Source organism: Hemiscyllium ocellatum, chromosome 5 (assembly GCF_020745735.1).
Source record: "Hemiscyllium ocellatum isolate sHemOce1 chromosome 5, sHemOce1.pat.X.cur, whole genome shotgun sequence".
NCBI lineage: Eukaryota > Metazoa > Chordata > Chondrichthyes > Orectolobiformes > Hemiscylliidae > Hemiscyllium > Hemiscyllium ocellatum.
Genome location: NC_083405.1, coordinates 125,292,499 through 125,314,290, shown reverse-complemented (window position 1 = coordinate 125,314,290; position 21,792 = coordinate 125,292,499). Strand labels below are relative to the sequence as shown.

Here is a 21,792-nt window from a genome sequence, read left to right as displayed (position 1 = left end):
TGACAGTGTGTGTTTCTGTGAGGGAGTACAGTATATGCACATGACAGTGTGTGTTTCTGTGAGGGAGTGCAGTATATGCATGTGACAGTGTGTGTTTCTGTGAGGGAGTGCAGTATATGCATGTGACAGTGTGTGTTTCTGTGAGGGAGTGCAGTATATGCATGTGACAGTGTGTGTTTCTGTGAGGGAGTACAGTATATGTATGTGATAGTGTGTGTTTCTGTGAGGGAGTGCAGTATATGCATGTGACAGTGTGTGTTTCTGTGAGGGAGTACAGTATATGCACATGACAGTGTGTGTTTCTGTGAGGGAGTGCAGTATACGCATGTGACTGTGTGTGTTTCTGTGAGGGAGTACAGTATATGCATGTGACAGTGTGTGTTTCTGTGAGGGAGTACAGTATATGTATGTGACTGTGTGTGTTTCTGTGAGGGGGTACAGTATATGTATGTGACTGTGTGTGTTTCTGTGAGGGGGTACAGTATATGCACATGACAGTGTGTGTTTCTGTGAGGGGGTACAGTATATGCAACTGACTGTGTGTGTTTCTGTGAGGGAGTACAGTATATGTATGTGACAGTGTGTGTTTCTGTGAGGGGGTACAGTATATGTATGTGATTGTGTGTGTTCCTGTGAGGGGGTACAGTATATGCACATGACAGTGTGTTTCTGTGAGGGGGTACAGTATATGTATGTGATTGTGTGTGTTTCTGTGAGGGAGTGCAGTATATGCATGTAACAGTGTGTGTTTCTGTGAGGGAGTGCAGTATATGCATGTAACAGTGTGTGTTTCTGTGAGGGAGTACAGTATATGCATATTACTGTGTGTGTTTCTGTGAGGGAGTACAGTATATGTATGTGACAGTGTGTGTTTCTGTGAGGGAGTACAGTATATGTATGTGACTGTGTGTGTTTCTGTGAGGGGGTACAGTATATGTATGTGACAGTGTGTGTTTCTGTGAGGGAGTACAGTATATGTATGTGACTGTGTGTGTTTCTGTGAGGGGGTACAGTATATGTATGTGACAGTGTGTGTTTCTGTGAGGGGGTACAGTATATGTATGTGACTGTGTGTGTTTCTGTGAGGGAGTACAGTATATGTATGTGACTGTGTGTGTTTCTGTGAGGGGGTACAGTATATGTATGTGATTGTGTGTGTTTCTGTGAGGGGGTACAGTATATGCATGTAACAGTGTGTGTTTCTGTGAGGGGGTACAGTATATGTATGTGACTGTGTGTGTTTCTGTGAGGGAGTACAGTATATGCATGTGACTGTGTTTCTGAATGGGTGGGGGGCGGGGAACGTTCACAGCACCGGAACTGACGTCAGACGTCGCGTTTCCCGGATGGGGGTAATGACTGCGATGGGAAAGTGGATGAACTGCGACGTGTCAGGGCGGCGGCGGGCGATACGCGGTTCCACTTTCACATGCTGGTTCGGCACATTTCAAATCTCATCGGAAGACCAGGTAGAAGCTGGGGACACCCGCATTCCCGTGACATTTACCTTTCCGGAATTCGCTGGGTATTTAAAGGCAAGCGGGCAGGCGTTAAATGGATGGCAACGGTTGGTGAAGCTCGCGCGCAGGGGATGGGGAATGTTGTGTTCCGCCCGCCGTAGCGAGCCTGATTGGGCAACGCCCGGGCGGACCTCTCTCTTCCAATTCGTTGAGCTGTCTGTCAATCATCCAACCGCTGCACTATCCAGATGCAGGGGCGGGCATGACCTGTCTCAGGGTCAGTGGTGCTGGAAGAGCACAGCAGGTCAGGCAGCATCCAAAATGCAGTGAAATCGACGTTTTGGGCAAAAGCCCTTCCTCAGGAATAAAGGCAGTGAGCCTGAAGCGTGGAGAGATAAGCTAGAGGAGGGTGGGGGTGGGGAGAAAGTAGCATAGAGTACAATGGGTGAGTGGGGGAGGGGATGAAGGTGATAGGTCAGGGAGGAGGGTGGAGTGGATAGGTGGAAAAGGAGCTAGGCAGGTCAGACAAGTCATGGGGACAGTGCTGAGCTGGTAGTTTGGAACTAGGGTGAGGTGGGGAAATGGGGAAACTGTTGAAGTCCATTGACTAGCACATGGTACAATGTTGCAAGCAGTTTCCTGATTTTTTTTGTATAAAAGAAGGGTTTTTTAAAACTTTAAAATAAGGTAACTACTTTTAGAAATAGTTCTGAAGAGGAGTCATATGCAATTCAACGTTTCTGTATCTTCAGAGCTTCCTTTGGTGCATTCTTCGCTCACCCTCAACCAATGACTTCAACACACCAGTTTATTATCAGTTTATATAGGTATGCTTACTTGAATCTAAGACATAGAGTCATAGAGATGTACAGCATGGAGACAGACCCTTCGGTCCAACCCACCCATGCCAACCAGATATCTGAATCCAATCTAGTCCCACCTGCTAGCACCCGGCCCATATCCCTCCAAACCCTTCCTATTCGTATACCCATCCAGATACCTTTTAAATGTTGCAATTGTACCAGCCTCTGTGTGAAAAAGCAGCTCATTCCAGACATGTACCACCCTCTGTGTGAAAAAGTTGCCCCTTAGGTCTCTTTTATATCTTTCCCCTCTCACCCTAAATCTGTGCCCCCTAGTTCTGGGGACCCCGACCCCAGGGAAAATCTTTGCCTATTTATCCTATCCATGCCCCTCATAATTTTGTAAACCTCTATCAGGTCACCCCTCAGCCTCCGAAGCTCCAGGGAAAGCAGCCGCAGCCTGTTCAGCCTCTCCCTATAGCTCAAATCCTCCAACCCTGGCAACATCCTTGTAAATCTTTTCTGAACCCTTTCAAGTTTCACAACGTCTTTCCGATAGGAAGGAGACCCGAATTGCGTGCAGTGTTCCAACAGAGGCCTAACTAACATCCTGTACAGCCGCAACATGACCTCCCAAATCCTGTACTCAATACTCTGACCAATAAAGGAAAGCATACCAAACCCTGCCTTCACTATATATCTACCTGTAACTCCACTTTCAAGGAGCTATGAACCTGCACTCCAAGGTCTCTTTGTTCAGCAACACTCCCTTGGATCTTACCATTAAATGTATAAGTCCTGCTAAGATTTGCTTTCCCAAAATGCAGCACCTCACATTTATCTGAATTAAACTCCATCTGCCACTTCTCAGCCCATTGGCCGATCTGGTCAAGATCCTCTTGCAATCTGAGGTAACCCTCTTCACTGTCCACCACACCTCCAATTTTGGTGTCATCTGCAAACTTATTAACTGTACCTCTTATGCTCGCATCCAAATCATTTATGTAAATGACAAAAAATAGTGGACCCAGCACCGATTCTTGTGGCACTCCACTGGTCACAGGCCTCCAGTCTGAAAAACAATCCACCACCACCACCACCTTTGAGCCAGTTTTGTATCCAAATGGTTAATTCTTCCTGTATTCAGTCGGATCTAACCTTGCTAATCAGTCTCTTGTGGGGAACCTTGTTGAATGCCTTACTGAAGTCCATATAGATCACAACTACTGCTCTGCCTTCATCAATTCTCTTTGTTACTTCCTCAAAAACTCAATCAAGTTAGTGAGACATGATTTCCCATGCACAAAGCCATGTTGACTATGCCTACTCAGTCCTTACCTTTCCAAGTACATGTACATCCTGTCTCTCAGGATTTCCTCCAATAACTTGCCCACCATTGAGATCAGGCTCACTGGTCTATAGTTCCCTGGCTTGTCCTTACCACCCTTTTTAAATAGTGGCACCACGTTAGCCAACCTCCAGTCTTCTGACACCTCACCTGTGACTATCGATGATACAAATATCTCGGCAAGAGGCCTGGCAATCACTTCTCCCGTTTCCCACAGAGTTCTAGGGTACACCTGATCAGGACGGAATGACTTAATACTAGAAGGCATTGTAAAGTTGCAACACTCTGCAGAAAAGAGCATGTTGGCTGAGTGGTTAGCACTGCTGCCCGGGACCCGGGTTCAATTCCAGCCTCGGGTGACTGTGTGGAGTTTGCACATTCTCCCCGTGTCAGTGTGGGTTTCTTCAGGGTGCTCTGGTTTCCTCTCACCATCCAGAGATGTGCAGGTATGCCCTTCGTGTTCAGGGATGTGTAGGTTAGGTGCAATATTCTGGGTTAAATATAGGATAATAGGGTAGGAGAATGGGTCTGGGTGGATAACTCTTCAGCGGGTTGATGTAGACTTGTTAGGCTGAAGGGCCTGTTTCCACGCTGTAAGGATTCTATGATTCTATAACTGAAGAGCAGCAATAATAGACGCATGTTGCAGATGTTGCATCAGGGAGAAGGTACAGAAGCCTGAACACGCACCATCCGGTTTCACAACGGTTTCTACCATACTGTTGTTAGAATACTGAATGGACTCGCATTCGCCTGTACCTGTGTTTTTGGTGTTGCTGTTGTTTACCTGTTATTTACCATGTGTGGTATTTATTTATGTGATCTGCCTGTTTTGCTTGCAAGACAAAGCTTTTCACTGTGTCTCGGTACATGTGACAATAAATTCACTTCAATTCAATTCCGATGAGGGGATCTGAAATGAAAATACAAAGTGCCTCTGAAACACAGGCAATCTGGCAGAATCTGTGCAGAGAGAAGCAGAGTTAATGTTTCAAGTCCAGTTACATGCATATTCATGTCATCGGCAAACCTACGAATCCACCCAATTCCTCATCCAAATTATTTATAAAAATCACAAAGAGCAGAGGTCCCAGAACAGATCTAGGTGGAACACCACTGGTCACTGAGCTCCAATGTTCTGCCAAGTTGCAAGTAGTCAGAGATTAAAGTACTCTTTTCAGGGCAAGGCAAAAGTGAGAACTGAAGATGCTGGAGATTAAAGTGTGGTGCTGGTGAAGCACCTTAGGTCAGGCAGCATCCGAGGAGCAGGAGAGTTGATGTTTCTGGCAAAAACCCTTCATTAGGAATGAGACTCTCCTCAGGACAGTCAGTGACAGTTAATAAACCCAATACTTTACTGATGCATCCACATTAATTTAGGCATTACCAAGTTTTTCTGCACAGAAATAAGTTACCTGATAAAATTAATACACTTGATACCTTGATTGTTAATAAAACAGCATTAATGTAAAAATCCTGCAAAATGTCATGTGATTCAGTAGCACAAACAAAATTATACATTAACGTCCCTAAAAATATATTGACCAAACAGGAAATGCTGGGCTATTCTCCATCTGGATTCAGTATAATAAGATGTGCTGAAATTTTAACTACAAACAGATCTGATCACCACATTCATGAGCTTACATCTGCTTTCAGCTGGGAGAATCTCTTGTACAAGTGTACAACATGGAAAAGAAGTAAAACATTGGCAGATGCAAGAGACGTATTCTCTCCAGTGCATCATTTAAAAGTTCTGAAAAATATAAATGTTCTAGGATCTTGAATAAACTGAGCATCAATTTCTAAATAAACCCAATTTTTTTGGTTTTTCCACTGGTGAGGCCAGGATTTACTACCAACATCCCAGCGTCAGAAGTGATGCTGTGGTAGTGAACTAATATCAATGGATATGTAGAAGCTGCCTTCAGAGAGTGATGTCACCAAAGCATAGAATGGAGATGAAAATACGAAAAGAAAATGTAAAAAAAAATCAGTAACAAGAGAGAGTTAACACCTGAATACCAAAATAGCTCCTCTACAGAAAAGCCAATGTTCTGAAGCAAAATGTTATTCAAGCTCAAGACCTTAAATAAAACAAAGTGGAAAAACCCAGTAGGCCTGGCAGCACCTGTGAAGGGAGAAACAGAATTAACATTTCGGAACCAGAAGTCAAACAGGGCTTGAAATATTAAGTCTGCTTCTCTGCACAGATTCTGCCAGATTGCCTGTGTTTCAGAGGCACTTTGTGTTTTCATTTCAGATTCCCTCATCTGAATTGAGTTGAATTGAATTTATTGTCACATGTACTGAGACACAGTGAAAAGCTTTGTCTTGTGAGCAAAACAGGCAGATCACATAAATAAATACCACACATGGTAAATAACAGGTAAACAGCAGCAAAAACAAAAACACAGGTACAGGCGAATGTGAGTCCATTCTAACAACAGTAGGGTAGAAACCGTTGTGAAACCGGATGGTGCGTGTTCAGGCTTCTGTACCTTCTCCCCAATGCAACATCCTTCCATTATTGCTGCTGTTCAGTTATAGAATCATAGAATCCTTACAGCGTGGAAACAGGCCTTTCAGCCTAACAAGTCTACATCAACCCTCTGAAGAGTTATCCACCCAGACCCATTCCCCTACCCTATTATCCTATATTTAACCCAGAATATTGCACCTAACCTACACATCCCTGAACACTACGGGCATATCTGCACATCTTTGGGAGGAAAGCAGAGCACCCTGAAGAATTGGTGGCGTTGATTGGTGGCATTGTGGATCATATGGAGGGCTATTGTAGATTGCAACGGGACATTGACAGGATGCAGAACTGGGCTGATAAGTCAAAGATGGGGTTCAACCTGGAAAAGTGTGAATTGTTGCATTTTGAAAGGCCAAATTTGAATGCAGAATACAGTGTTAAAGGCAGGGTTCTTGGCAGTGTGGAGGAACAGAAGGATCTTGGGGTTCACACTGGTAGATCCCTCAAGTTGGTAGGGTTGTTAAGAAGGCGTATGGTCTGTTGGCTTTCATTAGCAAAGAGATTGAGTTTTAAGAGCTGTGAGGTTATGCTGCAGCTCGATGGACCCCTTGTTGGACCATGTTTGGAATATTGTGTTTGGTTCTGGTTGCCTCATTATAGGAAGGATGTGAAAGCTTTTGAGAGGGTACAGAGAAGATTTACCAGGATACTGCCTGGACTGGAGGGCATGTCATATGAGAAAAGGTTGAGGGAGCTAAGGCTTTTCTCATTGAAGCGAAGAAGGGTGAGAGTTGACTTGATAAAGGTGTACAAGAGGCACAAAGAGAGTGTATATTAAGAGACTTTTTTTTTCCCATGGCAGAAATGGATATCATTTTAAGGTGATTGGAGGAAGGTTTAGGGAGCTGTCAGAGATAGTTTCTTTACACAGAGTGATGGGTGTGTGAAATAGTCAGATACATTAGGGACATTTAAGTTACTCTTGGATAGGCACATAGACGATAGTAAAATGAAGGGTATGTAGGTTAATTTGATCTTATAGTAGGATAAAAGATTGGCACAACATCTAGGACTGAAGGGCCTGTACTGTGCTGCACTGTTCTATGTATGTTATGCAACTGAGATGATTCAATTAAATGGCAGATTGCTCATATATTAGTCTTAATTTAATTACTGTTGCAGTTTCTGGACTGAAATTTAATTGGTGGCTCATGGTCCTCGGTGTTGAAATGCATGTCCTGAAGTAGGACACTAGGAAGCTCAGAGGGATCTTGGGATGTTTGTCCAAGATTCCTGAAAGTGACAGACAGCTTAATAGGGTAGTTAAAAAGACATACTGGATGTTTGTCATAGATTATATGAGCAGGGAAGTCCTGTTAGAGCTGTACAGAACTTTGCATAGGCTGTGCAGTTTTAGTCACCTCACTATGGGAAGGATGTAATTGCACTGGAGCAGGTGTAAGGGAAATTCATCTGGAATGGAGAATGCGATTTTTGAGAGTATTTGTAGCTCAGGTTCAGGTTGTAATTTGCTCGCTCAGCTGGCGAGTTTGTTTTCAGACGTTTTGTTATCATGCTAGGTAACATCATCAGTGAGTCTCCGGTGAAGTTGGTGTTCTGTCCCGCTTTCCATTTATGTGTCTTAGTCTCTTAAACAGGGTGATATCATTTCTGGTTCTTTTTCTCAGAGGTTGGTAAATGGGGTACAAATCGATGTGTTTATTGATGGAATTCTGGTTTGAATGCCAGGCCTCAAGGAATCCCTGTGTGAGTCTCTGTTTAACCTGATGGATGTATTGTCCTAGTTGAAGTGGTGTCCTTCGTCTGTATGTAAGGATACTAGTAATAGTGGGTCATGTCTTTTGGTGGCTAGTTGGTGTTCATGTATCCTGGTGGCCAGTTTTCATAGAATCCCTACAGTATGGAAACAGGTCCTTCAGCCCAACAAGTCCACACCAACCCTCTGAAGTGCGACCCACTCCTTTGTTTACCCCTGACTAATGCACTTAACCTACACATCACTGAACACTATGGACAATTTAGCATGACCAATTGACCTAACCTGCATGTCTTTGGACTGTGGGAGGAAACTGGAGCACCCGATGGAAACCCTTGTAGACACGAAGAGAATGTGCAAACTCCACATAGGCCCGAGGTTGGAATCGAACCCGGGTCTCTAGCGCTGTGAGGGAGCAATGGTAACCACTGAGCCACTGTGTTATCGCAATGTAGTGCCTGTCTGCCTGTCTGTCCGATTTAATGTTTGTTACAGTCCTTGCATAGTATTTTGTGAATCACATTCATTTTGCTGGTTGTTGGTATAGAGTCCTTTAGATTCTTCAGTAGCTGTTTCAGTGTGTTGGTAGGTTTGTGAGCTACCGTGATGACCACCAGACTACTACTATGTTACAGGGAGGGCAAACAACAAAATCTCTTCATGGGGAAAAGATGTATTCCAAGCTGCATTTCTTCATTGTATGACAGTATGTGCTTGAGAATATTTGACCGAGTTTAGTTAGTGGATGAACATAGTTAACTTTATAAAAAGTTCTTTATATTTTGGGATTGTGTAAATTAGATTTTAGGAGCATGTGACTGAAAATTTACTGAGGTTTGATTGCATTAATGATGTAAATTAAATTTGCATGTAAGTGTACTTCTGTTTAAGGGAATTTGTTGTGTGGTATTTGATAATTATTGAGTTAATCAGCAACAGGGTTGACACCGGAAGCAACTGCTTTGCTTGGTGTTTACTCTTTGCTGATTCACTTGCACTTTCCGAGTGCAATTGTACGAGTCTGTTTGTTGCAGTTCATCTTTCACGGCTCAATGTATTTCAATTGTGTTACGAAATTGCTGACTGTAAGGTGTGTTTTGAGGATTAGACCATGCCGAGCAGCACTGAGCAAAAGTAAGTATCCTTTATGTACTAACTCTTACTGGCATCCCTAAATTAAGCTGCTTCACTTATCAGCTGATCGGAACATCATAAGTTTAATTTAGAGACTTGTTGTGACAATTGTATATGATAGCTCTGTCATTTGTATTCCTAACTTTACTACTTTTTTGAAGAATTTGGTATTGAGGTTGTCACTTAGCTGATGGTAATACTGGACAAAACAGATTTGAGCAAAACCTTGCTTGATAGATCGTAACATTTATTTTTTGTTTTTTTCACGTGGTCGGTCATGGAGTCATAGAGATATACAGCACGGAAGCAGACTCTTCAGTCTACCTCATTCATGCCAAGCAGATACGATAAATTAATGTAGTCCCATTTGCTGGCATTTGGCCTCTAAATCCTTCCCATTCATGTATCTTTTCATGCCTAAAAAGAGAATATAGGAAGTTAGGCAGGAATTTAGAAAGGAGGTCCTCGAGTGTAGGGATAATCACATTACTCATGGTGCCATGTGCTAGTGCGGGTAGGAATAGGAGGATTGAGCAGATGAATGCGTGGCTGAGGAGCTAGTGCAGGGGAGAAGGATTCACATTTTTGGATCATTGGAATCTGGGGTAGAAGGACGGATTGCACCTAAATTGGAAGGGGATGAGTACATTGGCGGGGAGATTTGCTAGCGCTGCTCAGGAGGATTTAAACTAGTGTGTATAGTAGGGAGGTAGTGATGAAAAAGATCAGTCTGAGATTGGTACAGTTGGGAAAAGGAGCAAGTCAAACAGTCAGGGCAGGCAGGAATAAGGCAGGGAATGAGGTAGGACTGAAATTTAACTGCATTTATTTCAATGCAAGAGGTCAAACAGGTAAGGCAGATGAATTCAGGGCGTGGTTGGAATGTGGGACTGGGATATCATAGTAATTATAGAGATGTGGATCAGGGATGGACAGGGCTGGTATCTTAATGTTCTGAGATATGGATGCTATAGGAAGTGTAGAAGGGGGTGCAAGAGATGAGGGGGAGTGCTGTTTTTGATTAGGCATAACATTATGGATATTCCTGGGAATATGTTCACTGAAGTTGTTTGTGTGGAATTGAGAATAAGAAAGGGATGATTGCCTTATTGGGATTGTACTATAGATCCCCTAATAGTGGGAAATTGAGAAACAAATTTGAAAGGAGATCTTAGTTATCTGTGGTTATGGGTAGGGGATCTTAACTTTCCAAACACAGACTGGGACTGCCATAGTATTAAGAATTTGAATGGAAAGGAATTTGTGTGTACAACAAGATTCTCTGATTCAGTATGTGGACGTACCGATTAGAGAAGGTGCAAACCTTGATCTACTGTTGGGAAATAAGGCAGGACAGGTGACTGAAGTGTCAATGGGGAAGCACTTTGGGGCAGGTGACCATAATTCTATTAGTTTTTAAAAAGTGATGTAAGAGGATAGACTGGATCTAAAAGTTGAAGTTCTAAATTTGAGGAAGGCCAATTTTGGCAGTATTAGGCAAGAACTTTGAAAGTCAAGAGTGTGGCTTTGGAAAAACACAGCAGGTCAGGCAGCATCCGAGGAGCAGGAGAATCGATTGCCCAAAACATCGATTCTTCTGCTCCTCGGATGTTGCCTGACCTGCTGTGCTTTTCCAGCACCACACTCTTAAGTCTGATATCCAGCATCTGCAGTCCTCGGTTTTTTTTTAGATTAGACTTACAGTGTGGAAACAGGCCCTTCGGCCCAACAAGTCCACACCGACCCGCCGAAGCGAAACCCACACATACCCCTACATTTACCCCTTACCTAACACTACGGGCAATTTAGCATGGCCAATTCACCTGACCCGCACATCTTTGGACTGTGGGAGGAAACCGGAGCACCCGGAGGAAACCCACACAGACACGGGGAGAACGTGCAAACTCCACACAGTCAGTCGCCTGAGTCGGGAATTGAACCCGGGTCTCAGGCGCTGTGAGGCAGCAGTGCTAACCACTGTGCCACCGTGTTTCTCCTAAACAAACTTTGAAAAGTTGATTGGGGGTGAATGTTTGCAGGTAAAGGGATGGCTAGAAAATGGAAAGTCTTCAAAAGTAGGATATTGAGAATCCAGAGATCGTATGTTCTTGTTAGGGTGAAGGGCAAGGCTGATAGGTGTAAGGAATGCTGGATGACTAGAGAAATTGAGATTCTGGTCAAGAAAAAGAAGGAAGCATACAAGAAGTATAGACAGCAGAGATCGAGTGAATCCCTAGAAGAGATAAAGGTAGTAGGAGATAAAGGTAGAGGAAAATCAGGAGTGCAAAAATGGAACCCTATTTGGCAAATAGGGTTAAGGAGAAGCCAAAGGGATTCTACAAATACATTAGGGACAAAAGGGTAACTAGGGAGAGAATAGGGTCCCTTAAAGATCAGCAAGGGCACCTGTATGTGGAACTGCAGGATATGGGTGAGTTACTAAATGAGTATTTTGCATCAGTGTTTATTGTGGAGAAGGATATGGAAGATGCAGAATATGGAGAAATAAATAGCGATATCTTGAAAAATGTCCAGATTATAAAGAGGTGCTGAACAGCTTAAAATACATAAAGGTGGATAAATCCCCGGGACCTGATCAGGTGTACCCTAGAAATCTTTGGGAAGCCTCAGGAAGTGATTGGTGGGCTCCTTGTTGAGATACTTGGAGCATTGATAGTCACATGTGAGGTGCTTGAATACAAGAGGTTGGCTAATGTGGTGCCACTATTTAAGAAAGATGGGAAAGAAAAGTCAAGGAATGATTAGACTGGTGAACCTGACATCAGTAATGGGCAACTTGTTGGAGGGAATCCTCTGTTGCATTTTGGAAAGGCAAATCAGGGCAGAACTTATACATTTAACAGTAAGGCCACGGGGAGTGTTGCTGATCAAAAAACACCTTGGAGTGCAAGTTCATAGTTCCATAGAAAATGGAGTGCAGGTATGTAGTATAGTGAAGAAGGCTTTTGGTATGCTTTCCTTTATTGCTCACAGCATCGAGTACAGGAGTCGGGAGGTCAGGTTGCGGCTGTACATGCTGCTTTTGGAATACCACATGCAGTTCTAATCTCCCTCCTATTGGAAGGATGTTGTGAAACTTGAAAGGGTCAGAAAAAATTTACAAGAATGGTACCAGGGTTGGAGCTGAGGGAAGAGGCTGAATAGACTGGGGCTATTTTCCCTGGAGTGTTGGAGACTGATGGGGTGTATAAAATCATGAGGGGCATGTTATGAGTAAATAGACAAGGTCTTTTCCTTGGGTTGGGGTGCCCAGGTCCGTAATGATGAATGTATGATATTTCAAGTGCTCATCCAAGCACTTTTTAATAGTTGAGAGAGTTCTCATCTCAATTACCCTGTCAGGCAGTGTATTCCAGACCTCCACTTCTTGATCTTGCTCTCTGTGGGTCAAAATCCTGGAATTCTCTCCCCAAGGGCATTGTGGGACTGGCTAATGCAATGTGGACTACAGCAGTTCAAGAAAGCAGCTGACCATCACCTTGTCAAGCAATTAGGGATAGGGAATAAATGCTGGTTAGCCAGCAATGCCCGTGACCCATGAATGAATTTTAAAAAAAACTGATAGGTGTAAGGAATGCTTACATTGAGAAATTGAGATTCTGGTCAAGAAAAAGAAGGAAGCATACAAGAAGTATAGACAGCAGAGATCGAGTGAATCCCTAGAAGAGATAAAAGTAGTAGGAGATAAAGGTAGAGGGAAATCAGGAGTGCAAAAATGTGATAGTGCTGAAAAAATAAACTGTATTTGTAGGGTGGTGAATCTTCACGATGCCCTGCCCAGAGGGTTGTAGCAGCTGAGTCATTAAGCAGGTCAGAGACAGCAAAAGCACACTGTGGATACGGGAGGATGTGAACATAGTGCTAAAAAAATGGCATAGCTGATCAGGCATGATCGAGTTGAATGGTAGAGCCGGATCAAGGAGTTGAATTATTTACTTTTATGCTTCTATTCAGGAATGAACATACTTATTCCCTTTAAAATAAGCAGATTATAATTTCAGCAATAATCATAAAAATGACTTTTGTTTAGAATTCAATTTTCATAGCAATATTATATCTTTGTTTGAGTCTCTGCACTATGGTTAGGTCCTGTGCCATCTATGTCATCTGGAGGATATAGACTGTTTACTTTCTTCATCAATAGATTCTTCTTTCACTGTCTGCCAGTTTACTTTGGGTCAGTATAATGCTCTGCTTTATGTTGCCCTGTTATGATTAACTGACTCTTTCCATCTGGTCTTATTCATTCCTCATCTTCCTGTCAGCACCATCTATATCACTTGTCTGCCCAGCATGTTCTCTCTGTCTGAAACAGATGACTACGCCATTTCACTTTCTTCAATGTTTCCACAATGGTTCTTGATCTTTCCCTTTCGTGTAACTCCAGAATTGCATCATGACAACCACATCTCATTGGTATTCAGTTGTTGTTCCTTTCCCTTGATTTTGCTCACATATCCATTGTATAAAACAGACAGGTCTCATAACTGTTTCCTCGAGCTTTCTTTTTCCTTTCAAAGGCTAACTTCTATCTCTCAATAATTACACTGCATTTGTTCTAGTCAGTCCAGCCTGAGTTTATTTGGTGCTTAATTTAGACTCTCTTCTGTCCATCTTCTGATATCACTGATCGAGGCACTTGAAACCGGTTATCTTTTTTCACATCTTTGCTCATACTTTTGCAACTTTACTCTGATTCTCTTTCATAGCTTAATCTGACAGGCTATATATTGGGTCTTAACCTTACATAAAAAACTGGGTTTTGAAAATATCATTCCCACTACTTAGTTTGCTTTCCTTTGCAAACATAATTGACAATGACACTTGCTCGGTGAGAATTTCTGACATTTAGGAAGAGGAAGAGACTTTGTGCCAATCGTTGGTCCTATCCAACTTTGATTCTGAAGCTCTCATTCTCTACACATCTTGCCTCTGTCCAGCACCCCTTGTAGTAATTGCGCATGATTTGTACATGCCTTTAAAGGATTCTACAAATTAATCATGGATTTTTATTTGACAGCTTTACTAAAATGTTCAGAATGAAATCTCATGCACCTTAAATTTTAGTACCCAGCTTTCAAATGATTGTCCCTGCCACAGTTATCTCATTCCCTCCTTATAGTGTTGTTCTATTTTTCTCATACCACCCCATTCCTTTCATCCCACTTTTTCCACCCCCAAAGACACTCAACCTGTTAGGTTCTTTTTCTTGAGATTCTTACACACTTGATGCAACTGCAACACGCCAACTTCTGTGAACAAGCAAAATTTTATTAAGCGCAGTACAATACAAGCTTTGGAGAAACCCTGAACACTCCTTGCCATGCTTGCAAGGCATGTCCAGGTAAGTTTCCCGAACAAAGGAAGCATTCCTTTGTACGAAATCTTTACATCGCAGTCAGTTGTACCTACAAGACAAACCCTAGACACTCCCTCACAGTCACATGCCACTCAAAACACAATGCAGTAACCACATCATCTCCGAGAACAATGTAATGCAAATCATCCTTAATGGGCAGATCTGGTGTGAATTGTTTTTTTGTGTAACTATAGGAGAGTAGTCAAATTCCAACTGCAGTGCTCCTATTGATTTTTGAATAGGGGATGAAAATGCAAATAGCTCTGAATTGCAAGGAAATAGCTGAATTGAATTGAATTTATTGTCATATGTACTGAGGAACAGTGAAAAGCTTTGTCTTGCGAGCAATATAGGCAGATCGCAGAGTTAAGTAATAGGTAAACAGCGGCAAAAACAAAAACATAGGCACAGGCAAATGTTAAGAATTTGAGAGTCCATTCAGTATTCTAACAACAGTAGGGTAGAAACTATTTCGAAACGGGCTGGTGCATGTGTTCAGGTTTCGGTACCTTCTCCCCGATGGTAGAGGGTGTAGAAAAACATTGCCAGGGTGGGATGAATCTTTTGAGAATGCTGGCAGCCTTTCCTTGACAGCAGGCCTGGTAGATGGAATCTATAGTTGGGAGGTTGGCCTTTGTGATTGTCCAGTCTGAGTTCACCACTCTCTGTAACTGTCTATGATTTTGAATGGTACAGTTGTCATATCAGGTAGTGATACATCCAGACAGAATGCTCTCAATGGTGCACCTATAAAATGTAGGCAAAAGTGAGTACTGCAGATGCTGGAAACCAGAGTCTAGATTAGAGTGGTGCTGGAAAAACACAGCAGGTCAGGCAGCATTGAGGAGCAGGAAAATTGACGTTTTGGGCAAAAGCCCCTTATCAGGAAGAAGACTTTGGGCCTTTGTAGCCAGTGCGTCCACATGAAGAGTCCAAGAAAGTTTGTTGTGGATGACCACTCCCAGGAGCTTGACACTCTCCACTTGTTCCACCTCTGTGCTGTTAATGTGGGGGGGGGGGGGGGGGGGGGGGTGTGAAAAATATCCTGCTTAATGTCAATAATGAGTTGCTTGCTTTTGCCAGCATTGAGAGCTAGGTTGTTCTCAGTGCACCATTTTTCCAGGTCTTCCACCTCCCGTCTGTAGTCTGTTTCGTCTCCATCTGAGATTCGACCAACTATGGTGGTGTCATCAGCGAACTTGTAAATGGCATTAGTCTGGTATTTGGCGACACAGTCATGGGTATACAGTGAGTACAGTACAGGGCTGAGTACACACACCTGGGGGCTCCAGTGTTGAGTATTAGTGAGGATGATTATGGCCTGTGGGTCAGGAAACTGAGGATCCAGTTATAGAGTCGTAGAGATGTACAGCATGGAAACAGACTCTTCGGTCCAACCCATTCATGCCGACCAGATATCCCAACCAAACCTAGTCCCACCTGCCAGTACTCTTCAAACTCTTCCTATTCATATAGCCATCCAAATGCCTTTTAAATGTTGCAATTGTAACCACTTCCTCTGGCAGCTCATTCCATACACGTACCACCCTCTGTGAGAAAAAGTTGCCTCTTAGGTCACTTTTATATCTTTCCCCTCTGACCCTAAACCTGTGCCCTCTAGTTCTGGACTCCCTGACCCCAGGGAAAAGACTTTGCCTATTTACCCCATCCATGCCCCTCATAATTTTGTAAACCTCTATTAGGTCACCCCTCAGCCTCCAATGCTCCAAAGTCCAAGATCACTAAGTTTAGTAATCCATCTCGAGGGGATAATAGTGTTGAAGGCTGAGCTGTACTCAATGAATAGGATTCTTATATAGCTGTTCTTGGTGTCAAGATGTTCTGAGGAGAAATAAAGGGCAAGTGATATGGCATCTGACGTGGATCTGTTGGTCTGATAGGCAAATTGGAGTGGGTTAAGAGTAGTGGGGAGTCTGAAGTTGATTAATGCCATGACCAGCCATTCAAAGCACTTCATGACCACCACTCAATAATAAGAGACGATAATGTAATTTCTTATCTGTAGGTCGGAAGCATCCCATCCTAGCCTCGGGACATCCAATTTCCTGCAAGTTAACTCTTTAAGATCACAAACCTCTGAGAGAAGTAATTCTTCCTCATCTCTTTCTCATTACATTATACTCTCTGATCCAAGACACTCCCATAAGGGGAAACATTCTTTCAGTATTTACCCTGTAAAGCTCCTTCAGAATCTTTGTTTCAATGAGAGAATCTCTCATTCTTCTAAATTCCAATGTGTACATTCCCAATCTGTGTAACTTTTGCTTATAAGACAATCCCTCCATACTAGGGATCATCCTGATGAGCCTTCTCTGAACTGCCTCCAATGAAAAAGTATATTTTCTTAAATAAAGGGACCAAACCTGCTCACAGTACTCCAGATGTAGTCTCACCTGCACCTTATACAGTTGCAGTAAGACCACCGTACTCTTGTTCTCCAATCCTACCTTTAAAGCAAGGGCCAACATTTTGTTAGCATGCTGTGTGCTAACTTTCCATGTTTTGTACATGAAGTAGCCCCAAGACCCTTTAGTGTGCAGATTTCTGCAACTTTTCTCCATTTAAATAATACTCTTTTCCTTTCTTTTGTTTTCTCTCCCAGAATTAACAATTTAACATTTTCCCACGTTATACTCAATTTGCTAACATTTTTCCCACTTATGTAATCTATAAGTACCTTACCATAAACACACGGTGGCACAGTGGTTAGCACTGCTGCCTCACAGCGCCTGAAGACCCGGGTTCAATTCCCGACTCAGGCGACTGACTGTGTGGAGTTTGCACGTTCTCCCCGTGTCTGCGTGGGTTTCCTCCGGGTGCTCCGGTTTCCTCCCACAGTCCAAAGATGTGCGGGTCAGGTGAATTGGCCATGCTAAATTGCCCGTAGTGTTAGGTAAGGGGTAATGTAGGGGTATGGGTGGGTTTCGCTTCGGCGGGTCGGTGTGGACTTGTTGGGCCGAAGGGCCTGTTTCCACACTGTAAGTCTAATCTAATCTAAACGTTTTGAATACCCCTCCTCACTTGTCTCTGCACCTGTATTTGTTGTCTGCAAATTTGGCTACAGTACATTCACTTTCTTCCTCCAAGTCATTAATATATATTGTCAACAGTTGTGGTCCCAGCACTGATCCCCATACTTACAGGTCGTCAACTTGAAAAAGAACCCCTTATCCCCCCCCCTTGTTGTTTCCTGCCTGTTTAGCCATCTATGCCGATATACTACCTCCTACACCATGAGCTCTTATGATTTAACCTTTTGTGAGGTATCTTGTTGAACGCCTTTTGGAAATCCAAAGCGACACATCTACTGGTTCCCCTCTATCCATTCTAGTTGAGACATTCTTGAAAAGCTCTAATAAATTAGTCAGAACAATATCCCTTTTATCAAGTGGTGTAGACTCTGCTTAACTCGATAATGATTTTCCAAATATTCTGCTATTACTTCATTAATAATGGATTCAAACATTTTTCCAACAGTACATGTTAGACTAATCAGCCTATTGTTCCCACATTTTGCCTCCCTCCTGTTTTGAACAGGGGTGTCATATTGGCAGCTTTCCTGTCCTCTGGTATCTCTGCAATGTCCAAGGATTTTTGGAAAGTTACAGCCAATGTATCCACTCGCCTCCATTTGCATCAAGCACCACCCACTAACTAAAGTCACCACTCTTAACCTATCAAAACAATCCAACCAGACAGAAACTGGGTGTTATTTATTAAAACACTAATTCACTAATGTGCTTCAGGGAAATGAGTCTTCTTGAACTGTGCGATTCTTCATGCCTAACTAGGGATAACCAATAAATAAATGATATTGGATCAACTTATCATGTTTTAAGGAAGTTAATGAATGCACCATCTGACTCATGCTCACTGATCTTCATTGGACTGGCACAGCCTCAATTTAATAAATAAATCATCTTTGTTTTAAAATCTGTCCTTTGCCTCATCTCTTCCAATCTCTACCTCTGAAACCTCTACAAGCTCTAAAACTATGATGAATTGCATTGTGTACTTTTGAAAATGCTATGGTCACTTTTATTCACTGAGTCCTGTAATTGAACGTAATTACTTTGCAAGTCATTGTATTCACACAGTGATCTGTAATATTGAATGTGTGCTTTTGTGGCTAAACTTCATACTAGAGTAATTTCAAGGTCAGCAATCTGATTTTGGCAATGTGTTGCTTTAAGTGGACTTTGCTTTGAAAGTCAAGTATGCAGGAGACCACTCTTTCATGTGCAGCTGACTACTTGTAGTTCACAAATTGCTCCTTGTTTACATCAAATTTTCCAGTGTAACCAGCAAATCAGTCATGACTGGTATTATTGCATTTTGCTGTTAGTTTTTATGCTGTACAGAAGCATTTCAATTTTTTGGGATTTGGTCAGAATTTATTTCCGTTTTGGATTTAAAGATGAGTAACACCCATGGACACAGTAAAGAAAAAATTTAAATCCCTAAGGCAAGCAAGTTGTAAAAATCTTGCATAAAATACCTGCAATAAAGCTTGCCAGTCAAAGCAAATCTACAGAAATTTTGTGCAATATTCATTTTTTTCACCACTATTATAGACATAATTAGATATGGAGAAAGGAGAGGTTTGTAGTCTGTATCCTAAACTGCATCATGTCCTGCTCCATCCTTGTTCTTGTTGACCAACATTAACTCCCTTCTGTCAATATCTTATTTTAAATTCACAACCTTCTTTCTAATTCCTCAATGGCCTCACCTATGTCTATAATCTCCTTCAACCTGACAAAGCTCTAAGATCTGGACGGCACGGTGGCGCAGTGGTTAGCAATTCCCGACTCAGGCGACAGACTGTGTGGAGTTTGCACGTTCTCCCCGTGTGTGCGTGGGTTTCCTCCGGGTGCTCCGGTTTCCTCCCACATTCCAAAGATGTGCGGGTCAGGTGAATTGGCCATGCTAAATTGCCCGTAGTGTTAGGTAAGGCATAAATGTAGGGGTATGGGGGGGGTTGCGCTTCGGCGGGTCGGTGTGGACTTGTTGGGCCGAAGGGCCTGTTTCCACACTGTAAGTAATCTAATCTAATCTCTGCATTCCTCTGATTCTGGCCTCTTAATACCTTTTATTTTAATCACGCCACCATTCCTTCCCCTGCCAAAATACTGCATTCCGGAATTTCCTCCCAAAATCACTCTTGCTTTCTCCCTTATTAAAATGCTTTCTTGGTAATAGCTATTCTAATATGTCCTTGTGTGCCCTTAATGTTGGTTTTCACAGTCATTCCTGTAAAATGCCTCATGACGTTTATGACTCCTTTTGTGCACAGAGTATCTGAAGAGTTGATTATATTGTACTGTGAGCAGGATGGGGAGACTAGGATTTTGTGAATGGTTCTTTTGTACCTTAGCTTGGGTTGTTAGGTGCAGTCCTCACTTTGAGATCTTGCTTTCTGCTTTTGGGGTGGTTGTATTTATCTCACTTTTCAAAGTTGCAATTGTTTGGGTATGGATTTTCTCAGTTCCTTTAGTGTATCTGGCAGTTTCATTGTGTGTATAGAATGAGGGTTATGGATACGGGAACTTGCATTTCTGAATAATTATTTGTGGATCTAATGGCTATCTTTGGTAACCAGTTAGACAAGTTTGGATGTTGCTTGTCTTGTTATAAACAAAAAAAAGACCTGTTGATGCTGGAAATCAGAAACAAAAATTGCTGGGAAAACTCAGCAGGTCTGCCAGCAGAAAGCAGAGAGTTAACATTTTGGATCCTCTGGAGAAGAGTCACTGGACCCAAAATTTTAACTGTTTTCTCTCCACAGATGCTGTCAGTAGTACCTACAAGATAATCCCCAGCTGTCAGAACTGCTGAGTTTTCTTAGCAATTTGTTTTTGTTTCAGATATAATATTTCACTTGACCTTCTGGTTCTTAGCTATTGATGGGTATCCTTCTATGAGTTTAACTACTGTATCCTATTGTGCTACTAATGTTAATCCTTCTCTTCAGGTTTAGGATTAATTATCAATGTAGTTTGCCTTGATTTATAGAATGAGTTCCAAATAATCCTTTAGTTACAGTTGACCCTAATCTTAAGAAAAAGGCAGAGTCAAGTGAGGTTCTCATGAGGATATTGCAAGTAAGTAGTCATTAACCTACTACTAAATGCAGCCAGGAAGTCAAGTATTTACATGGATTTTGAAAATGGACAGGTGGCAATTTAACCTGATTATAGTAACAAATTTCCTTGCTTAAGTTATTAGATTCTTTGAATATCTTGATCATGCCTAAAATGAAAGGCTGGTTTTTCCCAGCCCGTGAATGACGTGGACAGTGATGAGTCAGCCAGAAGTAAATGGCCAATTTGACACACTTTGTGCTTTCCTATATATGTGCACCTGCCATGCCCTGCCCTGCACCCACACCCACACGCACACACACACTCTCTGTGGGTCTCACGATTCTCCTGTGCTATTCAATACGATAATGGCCAATCTGTGATCTTTGCTGCACTTTCCTGTTTGCCATTCCCCTCTCAACAACCTTTGATCCCTTTCAATATCAAAAATTTATGCAATTTAGCCTCAAGTAAATTTAATGACCATTTCTATTACCTTATAGGGAAGAGAAGTCTATAGGCCAATGACCCTCAACAAAATTCTCCTCATCTCCATCTTAAAATGGAGACCTCCGATTCTTTAAAATCATGCTTCCTAGTTCCAACCTTCCCACAAAAGGAAACATTGTGCTGGTAACCACCCTTTCAAGTTCCCTCAGGATCTTTTATGGTCATCTCTCATTCAACTAACTTCCAATAGATATAGGCCCACATGGTAGGATTCTCCATGTGGCTATCCCTTCATCCACGAATGAGTCAAATCAACTGTTTCTAATGCAATTACATATTTTTCAAAAAAGGGCACTAAAACTGTATGTAGTATTCGACGTGTCTGGACAATAGTTGCATTAAAACCTCTCTTTTACAGTCCATTTCCCTTGCAACAAACACCAACATTCTGTCTCGAGTCAAGAGTGTGTTGCTGGAAAAGCACAGCAGCTCAGGCAGTATCTGAGGATTCGGAGAATTGATGTTTCAGGCCGGAACCCTTCATCAGGAAACCCTGGCTTGAAATGTCGATTCTCCTGCCCCTCGGATGCTGCCAGACCTTCTGTGCTTTTCCAACAACATGCTCTCGATTCTGATCTCCAGCATCTGCAGACCTCACTTTCTCCTAGTTGATTTCCACCAACATTCTGTCTGGCTTCCTAATAACTTACTGTGTCTGTGTACTAGCTTTTGAGACTCATGTAAAAGAGCATAGAATTATACAATCCCTACAGTGTGGAAACAGGCCCTTCAGCCCAACAAGTCCACACCGACCTTCTGAAGAATATCCTACCCAAGCCCTATCTCCATTA

The 21,792-nt window shown here is 42.5% G+C and overlaps 1 protein-coding gene across 7 annotated transcripts in view; it reads left to right on the top strand.

The window, feature by feature from the left end:
• Positions 1 to 1,349: 1,349 nt before the first annotated feature.
• The window catches only part of LOC132816156 (guanylate kinase-like), a 50,893-nt gene continuing 30,450 nt past the window's right edge, over positions 1,350 to 21,792 (top strand). For 3 of the 7 annotated variants that reach the window (XM_060825631.1, XM_060825632.1, XM_060825630.1), the window contains exon 1: positions 1,350 to 1,535. In XM_060825631.1, coding sequence (XP_060681614.1) covers positions 1,430 to 1,535 — 106 coding nt within the window. In that variant the 5' untranslated portion in view covers positions 1,350 to 1,429. Of the gene's footprint in view, positions 1,568 to 21,792 lie in introns of all 7 variants that reach the window. The other 4 variants (XM_060825633.1, XM_060825635.1, XM_060825634.1 and 1 more) reach the window with 4 other exon arrangements.